This window comes from Nycticebus coucang, chromosome 3 (genome assembly GCF_027406575.1).
Source record: "Nycticebus coucang isolate mNycCou1 chromosome 3, mNycCou1.pri, whole genome shotgun sequence".
Classification (NCBI taxonomy): domain Eukaryota; kingdom Metazoa; phylum Chordata; class Mammalia; order Primates; family Lorisidae; genus Nycticebus; species Nycticebus coucang.
The window spans coordinates 14,580,500-14,592,022 of NC_069782.1; the positions used below are offsets into that span (position 1 = coordinate 14,580,500).

General features: G+C 39.8%; 1 protein-coding gene across 2 annotated transcripts; it reads left to right on the forward strand.

The window, feature by feature from the left end:
- Positions 1 to 210: 210 nt before the first annotated feature.
- On the forward strand, positions 211 to 3,689 carry LOC128582455 (protein HP-20 homolog). Of its 2 annotated transcripts, XM_053586383.1 has the most exons (4): positions 211 to 349; positions 1,727 to 1,864; positions 3,181 to 3,305; positions 3,405 to 3,689. In XM_053586383.1, exons 1-4 carry the CDS (start codon positions 343 to 345, stop codon positions 3,609 to 3,611), a joined length of 477 nt encoding a protein of 158 aa, XP_053442358.1. In that variant the 5' UTR covers positions 211 to 342; the 3' UTR covers positions 3,612 to 3,689. The 2 variants fall into 2 exon arrangements, with proteins under 2 accessions (XP_053442358.1, XP_053442357.1); XM_053586382.1 differs by having other exon boundaries at positions 3,181 to 3,689.
- Positions 3,690 to 11,523: the final 7,834 nt, after the last annotated feature.

Below are 11,523 nucleotides of genomic sequence, written 5' to 3' on the forward strand. Positions count from 1 at the left end.
TGGGGAAGTGGCCAGTAGATCCTATTGCGGCCATGAACTACAGAGATTGGTCCCTGCCCCCAATATTTCTTTCATGCTTGCCCATGTAGATTATTTATTCATTTATTTCATAAACATGTTTTGAGCATTCTGTGGGTGCACTGAACCTACCAGTGGTTAAGTATTAAACTTGTTGTTGACAGCAAATCAATCTTTGCAGAGGCAATTTTGTACTATTTATTTAAGGCCTTGATTGGGTAAATAGGGACAGAGGTCCAAACCTTAGATTCCACAGAGAGGCATTTCAGAAAGAAATCTGGGAGAAGCTCAGCCACAAAAAGGAGAAAGACTTTTGTCTTGAGAATGGCTGGTAGGAGACTGACCCAGCTTGTGGGAGGGGTGGATTCCTGGTTCAAATATTTGCAAGAGGATGGGTGGAGGCATCAGTTTGTGAATTGGGATGTGCAGATCCTAGTGCCAATTTTTTTCTTTCTGACGTTGTCTCCTGAGGCGACTATGCCCCCCCCTTCTTTAAGACAGAGTCTCACTTCTGTCGCTCTCGGTAGAGTGCTGTGGCATCAACAGCTCATAGCAACCTCAAACTCTTGGGCTTAATTGATTGTTGTGCCTCAGCCTCCCGAGTAACTGAACTACAGGCGCCCAACACAATGCCTGGCTTTTTTGTTGCAGTTGTCATTGTTGTTTAGCAGGTCCAGGCCAGGTTCAACTTTGGTGTACATGGCTGGCGCCCGACTCACTGAGCTATGGGTGCCAAGTCAATGAAACGACTATTTCTGAGGGGAGAATGCCATCCAGGCCAAGGCTCTTGTGGGTTGCCCTTGGGGAATGGGTGAGCAGGAACACTGGATAATGATCAATTAACTTATTTGTAACATTTAAGATGGTGAACTCTGATTCCTAACTTGGGAAACCTGGGAATAGAATCCATCTCAAGCTGTAACAAGAAACCTGCCTGCAAATAAGCAGGACCACTTCTTTGGATCTCAGATTACTCACCTGTAAAATGAAACATGAACCTTGGGAGGTGCCCATAGCTCAGCTGGCAGGGCACCAGCCACATACACCAAAGGTGGCGGGTTCGAACCTGGCCCAGGCCTGCTAAACAGCAATGAAAACTGCAACCAAAATATAGCCGGGCGTTGTGTGGGCGCCTGTAGTCCCAGCTACTTGGGAGGCTGAGGCAAGAGAATCGTTTAAGCCCAAGAGTTTGAGGTTGTTGTAAGCTGTAACGCTAAAGAGACATGAACTTTACCTTGTATGGAAATAAGGAACATGGAATGAGATATTTTTGCATAATGCAAAAATAATATAATTGCATTATGCAATATTTTTGCATAATAAGCACCCATATGTACTAGGCCCTAATAAAAATAGATCCTTAAGTAATTCAAGAAATATTATTGAGTACATGTATTGGTACAAAGATGAATGAAAATGAAGGTTGACAGGCCAGGGTGCAGAAACATTTAATCGAATCATTGCTGGATAATAAGTGATAATGTGAGGGAATTAACCAACTGCTGCCTGAAGTTTAGAAACTTTAACAAACTTAATTTCCTAGTAAGGACAGGGATGGTAGGTATCTCCATTCCTGTGTCTAATCTGGAGCCTATCCCTTTCCTAGACCAGGCTGTAATTCTACCTATTTAATCTTCATGTAAAAACAAAAGGAATCAAAAAATAAACAACAACAACAACACAACCTCTCCCTTTTTTCCTTAATCAGGTGTCTGGTTATTAGTCAACATCATTCTAGTGGCAGCTACTGTGCTGGAGGAAGGAGGATGTACTGGACCTCCAGGACCCCCAGGCCCTCCTGGACATGTGGGACATCCTGGTCTTCCAGGGCCTCCGGGTTTTACTGGTGAGAAATGTATTTCTTCTGCCTTGTATTTTCTCCTCTCCTTTTATAATTTTAGTGGGAAAGCTGTTAATTTCCATGGGCCCAGCAGCACGAGGCATTCAGAATGAAAAGAATCTAAAGAAAATAATCAGCTGTAGGATTGGGTCCCAAGGTAGGGTGACTGGTTGCCCCAATTACAGGAGTTGGGGAGACTTCCCTAGTTGTAGTACTGGGGGTCTGAAATCCATGTGTGTAAGGGATGGTGGGAGCAGGTGATAGAGTCAGAACCACAAATCTACTGACTGTCCAGTACACAGCAAGACAATGAGTGTGATTGTTAAATTTTGTATCATCCAATGAACTGGACTTCATGTACTATCTGAAGAACTGCCTTGCCCTGGGGCAGTTCAGGCCCTAGAACTAGTTATTATGAAGAAGATTCCAGCTGATGAGCACCAGGGTCTGGCATCAAGATTCTTTTTTTTTTTTTTTTGGCATCAAGATTTTTCATAAATCCTGTCTTGGTTGGACCAAAAGGGGACTCAGGAAAATCTCATATTTCTATGTAGGCTCTTGTCATTAGTAATGGCCATCCCCAAGAGGGTTAGATTTGGCTATCCAAAGGTTTTCTGGCCCCAAGAATTAGATATCCAGGCCATTTTATGTCTCATTCTCAGTAAGACTCCCATTAACAAGAATTGGTTCCACCTAAATCAGTACCAGGCATCCACGTTGTTCTGCCTTTACTGTTACCTTTTCCCTGAAAGAGCCCAGGAAGTAAAGAATCTTCTCAAGACATGGAGGCCAAGCCTTGGTGTGTGTCACACTTTATGGGGGCAAGACATGATTGCAAGAGGGACTTTACCTAACAATTGCAATCAGTGTAACCTGGCTTATTGTACCCTCAATGAATCCCCAACAATAAAAATAAATAAATAAATAAAATAAAATAAATTTCCAGAAAAAAAAAAAAAAGACATGGAGGCCAAAGGAATGAATAACAGCTGACGTATATTAAGCCTTAATGTTCGCTAGGCACTGCTCAGTACTATAAATGAATTGTCTCATTAAAACATCACAGGAGTCATGTAAGAAATAACTACCTTTATCCCCCTATTTTATAATGAAGAAATCCAGCCCTAAAAAGGTTAGTTGACATTAGCAATATGACACAGCTGGTCAGTTTCAGAGATGTGGCTTGTAACCATTTAAAGCACACACCAAAGATCAATCTGTTAACTAGGGTGTCATAAAAAAGTAGGCGGTTGCACAGATAAACCTTCCTGGCTGCTATATGCTTCTCAGAGCTGCTTCTCCACCCTTTCAATGGCTACCAGGTTTCCCAGGAAGACCAGGACGTCCAGGAGAGACGACACAATGTCCCTGCAACAAGAAATCAGCCTTCACCGCAAAGCTCAGTGGCAAGCTGCCATCACCTGCCGAGCCTGTCACCTTCACAGAGGTGCTGTATAATCACCAGAAAGACCTGAACGAGGACACTGGGGTGTTCACCTGCAGGGTACCCGGGATTTACCATTTTCATCTCGATGTCGAACTTCAGCACTGCAAGATGACAGTTTGGCTGATGAGGAACCAAACTTCAGTCTTTGAAAAGCGTCAGGTCTCCACCCAGGAGGTCAGAAATCTCTCTGGCACCGCTACCCTGCCGCTGAGCACAGGCGACAAGGTATGGCTAGAAGCAGAAGTGAAAACCGAGGAGCCTGGCCAGGCCAGCGTTACAATCTATTTCTCAGGTTTCCTGGCATAGTTTTGGTCTCTGTATAAGGAAGATAAGCCCCTTGTGATTCTGCTGCCTACAACAAACAAATAAATATTATGCACCGTATCTTGGCTTGATTTACTTTCCTCAGCATGGTGGGATTTTATGTAGAATTTTGGTAGATCCTAAATATAAAGGTAGGAACAGGTAGGTTTGGTCACAGTGGAATTGTGCCTTAAAATTCTACCTAAGAAATTAAGAAATTATTTCTTTTTTTTAATATATTTTTTGTTAAATCATAGCTGTGTACAGTAGTGCAATCAAGGGGTACAATGTGCTGGTTTCATATATAATCTGAAATATTCTCATCAAACTGTTCAACGTAGCCTACATGGCATTTTCTTAGTTATTGTATGTAGACATTTGTATTCTGCCTTTAGTAAGTTTCACCTGTACCCATTCTAAGATGCACCGTAGGTGTGGCCCCACCCATCACCCTCCCTCCACCCTAACCTCCCCCATCCCTTCCCCTTCCTTGGCCCTTTCCTCATAGTCTTATTCTATAGTTGGGTTATAGCCTTCATGTGAAAGCTATAATTTAGCTTCATAGTAGGGCTGAGTACATTGGATACTTTTTCTTCCATTCCTGAGATACTTTGCTAAGAAGAATATGTTCCAGCTCCATCCACGTAAACATGAAAGAGGTAAAGTCTCTATCTGTCTTTAAGGCTGCATAATATTCCATGGTATACATGTACCACAAATTACTAGTCCATTCGTGGGTTGATGGGCACTTGGGCTTCTTCCATGACTTAGCAATTATGAATTGGGCTGCAATAAACATTCTGGTACAGATGTCTTTGTTATATTGTGATTTTTGGTCTTCTGGGTGTAAACCTAGTAAAGGAATTATAGGATCGAATGGCAGGTCTATTCTAAGGTCTCTAAGTATTCTCCAAACATCCTTCCAGAAGGAACGTATTAGTGTGCATTCCCACCAGCAGTGTAGAAGTGTGCCCTTTTCTCCACATCCATGCCAACATCTCTGGTTTTGGGATTTTGTTATGTAGGCTACTCTTACTGGGGTTAGGTGATATCTCAAAGTAGTTTTGATTTGCATTTCTCTGATGATTAAGGATGATGAGCTTTTTTTCATATGTTTGTAGATCGTGCATCTGTCTTCTTTAGAGAAGTTTCTCTTCAAGTCTCTTGCCCACCCTGAGATGGGGGTCACATTTTCTTTTCTTGCTAATACGTTTGAGTTCTCTGTGGATTCTGGTTATTAGACCTTTATTGGAGGTATAACCTACAAATATTTCCTCCCATTCTGAGGGTTGTCTGCTTGCTTTACTTACTATGTTCTTGGCTGTGCAGAAGATTTTTAGTTTGATCAGGTCCCAGTAGTGTATTTTTGATACTGCTTCAATTGCCTGGGGAGTCCTCCTCATAAAATATTCACCCGGGCTGATTCCTTCAAGAGTCTTCCCTGCACTTTCTTCAAGTATTTTTATAGTTTCCTGTCTTAAGTTTAAATCTTTTATCCAGTGAGAGTTTATCTTAGTTAATGGTGAAAGGTGTAGGTCCAGTTTCAGTCTTCTACACGTTTCCAGCCAGTTCACCCAGCACCATTTGTTAAATAGGGAATCTTTTCCCCACTGAATGTTTTTCATTGGCTTGTCAAAGATCAAATAATGGTAAGTAGCTGGATTCATCTCTTGGTTCTCTATTGTGTTCCACACATCTACTTCTCTGTTTTTGTGCCAATACCATGCTGTTTTGATCACTATTGATTTATAGTACAGTCTCAGGTCTGGTAGCGCGATTCCTCCTGCTGTGTGTTTATTGCTGAGTAATGTTTTGGCTATTCGAGGTTTTTTCTGATTCCATATAAAACGAAGTATTATTTTTTCAAGATCTTTAAAATATGACAATGGCGCTTTAATAGGAATTGCATTAAAATTATATATTGCTTTGGGTAGTATAGATATTTTAACAATGTTGATTCTTCCCAGCCATGAGCATGGTATGTTTTTCCATTTGTTAACATCTTCAGCTATTTCTTTTCTTAAAGTTTCATAGTTCTCTTTGTAGAGATCTTTCACGTCCTTTGTTAGGTATACTCCCAAATATTTCATCTTCTTTGGCACTACTGTGAAAGGAATAGAGTCCTTGACTTTTTTTGGCTTGGTTATTGTTGGTATATATAAAGGCTACAGTTTATGGGTATTGATTTTGTAGCCTGAGACATTGCTGTATTCCTTGATCACTTCTAAAAGTTTTGTAGTAGAATCCCTACTGTTTTCCAGATATAAGATCATGTCATGTGCGAAGAGTGAAAGTTTGATCTCTTCTGACCCTATGTGGATACCCTTGATCACCTTTTCTTCCCTAATTGCAATGGCTAAAACTTCCATTACAATGTTAAAGAGCAATGGAGACAATGGGCAACCATAGCCTGGTTCCTGATCTAAGTGGAAATGATTTCAATTTAACTCCATTCAATACGATATTGGCTGTGGGTTTGCTGTAGATGGCCTCTATTAGTTTAAGAAATGTCCCTTCTATACCAATTTTCTTAAGTGTGCTGATCATGAACCTCCATTATTGGCTTTGACATATGTTAAGGTTTGAGCATCCCCTCTAAAACTCACATGGAGATTAATCCCTAACATGAGAAGTGGGGCCTTTAAGAGGAGATTGGAATGGATGGGTTAATGTACTCATAGATTAATAAATTAATGAATTATCATGAGAAGGGAACTTGTGGCTTTTCCAGAAGAGGAAGAGAGCACATGAGCCACACAACCCCTGGCCTTGTGATCCCTAAGTGCAGAGTCCCCATCATCAAGAAGGCTCTCAGCACATGTGGCCCCTCAGTCTTGAACTTCTCAGCCTCCATAACCATAGAATAAAGGCTGTTCTTTTTAAATTACCCGGTTTCAAGTATTCTGTTACAAGCAATAAAAAATTGACTGGGGTATCAAAATTACAAATTAAATGGGAAAATTATATAGTCATTTAGAAGGACAATTAAAAACATTTGGTGGGCGGCACCTGTGGCTCAGTGAGCAGGGTGCCAGCCCCATATACCGAGGGTGGCGGGTTCAAACCCAGCCTCAGCCAAACTGCAACAACAACAAAAAAATAGCCGGGTGTTGTGGTGGGCGCCTGTAGTCCCAGCTACTCAGGAGGCTGAGGCAGGAGAATCGCCTAAGCCCAGGAGTTGGAGGTTGCTGTGAGCTGTGTGACGCCATGGCACTCTACCAAGGGCGATAAAGTGAAACTCTGTCTCTACAAAAAAAAAAAATTTGGTAAAATATCAAAACATTAAAACATATTCATGATTAAAAAAAACTCTTTAAGAAAATTTCCTTCTATTCTTTATTTTTAATCTGATAGAACTACTGCCTCAAAATTACCTACAGAACACATTCCCCAGTAATGAAAGCTTTCATATTACAACCAAAACTAATAGTTTCCTATCAAGTCTATTTAACTCTATACTAGAGATCCTCACCCATGGAATAAGGAAGGCAAAAATGTAAGATATATAAAATTTAGAAGTAATAATCAAAAGTTTCTTATTACATCTGTGTGTGAATTCAAGCCAAAAATAATTTATTTATATATTCTTAATGAGAATTCATTATTTTGTATATAAATTCAACTTAAGAAATCTAATTGTGCTTTTATTTAGCAGAATGCATTAACTAGAACATGATTCAAAACTATTATCATTTAAGTAGCATTAAAAAATAGCAAATGTATCTATGAATAAACCTAACAAGATTATGAAGATTATTGAAATTTTGTTGGATTTCTTATGTTACACAGGATAATCTGAAATTTTATTTGAACAATTCAAAAAAATAGTTGGGCATGGTGGCTCACGCCTGTAATCCTAGCACTCAGGGAGGCTGAGGCTGGTGGATAGCTTGAGCTCAGGAGTTTGAGACCGGCCTGACCAAGAGAGAGACCCTGTCTTTAAAAATAGCTGGGCATTGTGGCAGGCACCTGTAGTTCCAGCTACTTGGGAGGATGAGTAAGAGGATTGCTTAAGCTCACGAGTTTGAGGTTGCTGTGAGCTATGATGCTACAGCACTCTACAGAGGGTGAGAAAGTGAGACTCTGTCTCAAAAAAAAAAAAGAAAACAATTTAAAAAATAAATGAAAAGAAATCCTATTCGTGAATTTATTTGAAAATAAATAACTCTCACTCTAGCTGAAGCTGATCTCAAACCCGTGAGCTCAAGCAATCCACCCACTTTGGCCTCCCAGAGTGCTAAGATTACAGACATGAGCCACTGTGCCCGGCCTGCCTTTGATTATTTCATCAGGATGTTTTCTTGATATTAAAATTGAGAATTATAAATAGCTCTATAAACATAGGTTTGACTAATTGTACTATAGATAAACTACAAATGCCATAAAAGTCAGTGTGAAGAAGTGGACGGTATCAGACTATTTTCTGGAAACACGTCTAAAAGCAGGACCTAGGACTGTGATTAGGAATGAACCTCATCTGTTTTTGACAATGAGGCTTCGGGCAGTAACTCTAGGGAACAAGTGAGGCAAACTTGGCTGCGTATGGCACTAAAATCATGCATGAGCATAATTCCTGTGAGATAACTAATACGTACATCTTTAATTGGATTTAAAGGGAACTTTTATCAGATATCTATGGCCTGGCCAACATTTCCACACTCTAAAACCATGCTGATGTTTGAACAAAAGATCACTCATTCTGAGCTACAGAGGTCTGATGCTTCTATCTATTCCTTTCTTTCTCTCCCATCATTGTTAGTAGGTGGAAATTAACAGTAGAGTTATGTTTATTTCCCATGGACAGAGAATGTTATTCCTCTCTTCATCTCTTGACCAACACACACACACACTCACTCACTCTTAGAAGCCCAAAGTAGGTAGAGTCAGTTTGTTTTTTTTTTAAATGTCATTTCACCCCTATATAGGGATAAAAGTGTCTTCTAAATATGGTTGAAATATTGAGTGGAGAAATATATACAGAAAGGATCTTGGAAGCTATAATGGGCCATGCTAATGTTTTTTATCATTAGCAGATATTTTTTATAATCAGAAACACCTAAAAATTTTGAGAAAAGAAAAACCTCTTTGTTTCCTTCACATTTTTCAAAACAACTCAAAAATGTTGGCAAAACAATACATCTCTCTCTAAATATGTCTGGATATTGTGAATCTCTCTGTTGAGAATAGAATGACTGGAGCAGCACATTCAATATGTACAAATTGATTTCCCCTCAGTGTTCCCCATCTCGTACCATAAATACACTTATTAAATGGACGAAGGAATGGTTGCTCAATTGCTAAGTGAATAGCACAAGTTTGAATCGAAACTAAGTCAACTTCTAGTAACAACAACAAAATGATAAGCATAATTTTAGCAGCCTGAATATTCAATGAGCTCGTGACTGTGCTAAGTATTCTTGGCTTTCATTGTTTCAAAAACTATTGAGTACCTAGAATGTGGTAGACCACTGGGAGGTTTCAGAGTTACAATAAAAAATAAAATAAAAGATACAGTTCTTGCTATCATAAAAAAATGTATCATAAGAGGCAGACATTAAGAATTATAAAAATGTAAAAATAAAGCTATGGACATTTCTTTTTTTTTCTTATTAAATCATATACAGACATTTCTTTAAGGAGGTAGGGAGATCACGATTTAAGAATGAATAAAAGGGGCTCTTGGCCAGTTATTTCTTCCTTAAGAATGCACTTCTGATTCTGACTGGACACAAAACCTGTGAGGTATGTGGGTAGAAGTGTTCCAGGCAAAAGCAGAAAAATGAATGAACACTAAGGCTTTATGGCAATGGAAGCCATAGGCTATTTGAAAGACCAAAAATTCAGTGTATCTGGAACCCAGCAATAAGGAGGGCAGTGGTGTTCAAAGATGGAGAAGTGTACAGTAAATAATGTTAATGAGTTAATTTTTTGGTAAGAAAAATTTGGCACCATAAAAATGTGGAAACAGCCTAAATGCCCACCAATCCAGGAATGGATTAACAAGCTGTGGTATATGTATACCATGGAATACTATTCAGCCATTAAAAAAAATGGAGACTTTACATCCTTCGTATTAACCTGGATGGAAGTGGAAGACATTATTCTTAGTAAAGCATCACAAGAATGGAGAAGCATGAATCCTATGTACTCAATTTTGATATGAGGACAATTAATGACAATTAAGGTTATGGGGGGGGAAGCAGAAAGAGGGACAGAGGGAGGGGGGTTGGGTCTTGGTGTGTGTCACACTTTATGGGGGCAAGACATGATTGTAAGAGGGACTTTACCTAACAATTGCAATCAGTGTAACCTGGCTTATTGTACCCTCAATGAATCCCCAACAATAAAAAAAAAAAAAAGAAAAATTTGGCACCATAAAATGATTTTAATTGGGCATTAATATGATCAAATTTTCTTTTGTTCAGTGAGCACTGGCTGCTGGGGTATGGTGTAATCTAATCAGAAGAGGCATAGAGTGGAAATTTGGCCCTTGAGTTAGCACAGATAACAGATGAGAATGATGGTATTGCTCGTGGGAATGTAGAAATGTGAACTGTTTTTTGGTGATAGATTGGGGAGGCGGCAAGGAGGAGATGGGTTGCAAAAGCAGTGGACAATATTGCTGCCTATGGGGAAAGAAAATAATGGAAATGCATGAAGTGTTGGAAGAGGAAGCAGCCAGGCTCAGTTTGGAGTGAAAAACCAACCCTGCGGCAGCCCCTGGGTCTATAACTAATTTCTGAGCTCCTCTTGTAATATATTGCTGAGACATGACAAGCTCTTATGTCTGAGTATGAACTAGATGAGGACTGTCAAGTTTAGAAATTGTTTCTTAGCTTGTTGTAGATGTTTAATAGATGCAAAGAGAGCAGAGGAAAAAGAAATGAGAACAGACGGTAGAAGAGGAAGTCTAGAGAAGAAAAGAAAAACAGGTATATCGGGTGCCTGGGCTGCATGCAACAGAAATCAGATTACAGTGGCTTAATAAAATCAGCAACGATTATTCTCAGATATAGGGGTAAATAGTCCAAGTAGTCCAGGGCTGGAGTAGCTGTGCAAGGAGGTTATTAAGAGCTGGCTCTGCTTCTATCCTTCTCTCTCAGGCTGCTTAGTGCCCCATCCTTAGTCCTCATGTTTGAAAAACGGCTGCTTCCACCCCAGGCTTCTTCCACCCCAAGGGTGAGGTGGTGCAGAAAATGGAGAAAGAAGAGCAAAGGAAAAAACTCAAAAAATACCGGTCACTTGAGAATTTGCCTTTTAAAGATCAACTGGGAAGCTCCGCCTGATTACATTGCCTTCTGCAAAAAATGTCACATGCCCCTCCGTCCCCCAACCCACCCTGGTCTACAGAGAGCCTGAAGATTGTGTGCCTTACCTGGGTCAACTGACAACTCCAAGTTTGAATTTTGCTTGAAATACATTGAAACATGGACTGGGCAAAGGACTCCTGGGGAGGCAACTAGCAGTGTCTGAGGAATACTAAGCAATAGAAATTGTTCCCCTCCTAGGTGTCCTTTGCTCAAACAATGGTCAAAATACACATTCAATAGTGTGTATTCACAACTTAGTGCGCCTTTAAGGTAATTTTCTATCTCTCAGGAATATTTGCTTTCTTAGCAGTATTATAAGTTGCGGAATTGAAGTGATATTGGGGGCCATAATCAAGACATTTTAACTTGGGAGAAAAGTGTTCAGATCTAATGAGGACAACGAATGAGAACTTTCCTGGTTTTTTCAGCTTCAAGCAGCAGAAAGCTTCCAATCAGACCTGATTTCCTGACATATCTTCCCCCAGAAGTTCCTAGGATACGACAGATATGGGAAATTTGATGGGCTTTTAATAAGAAATTGTTGACCAGTTAATGGATTATTAATCTTTACTGCTTTTAGAGTTACATTCAGATTGAAACATGAG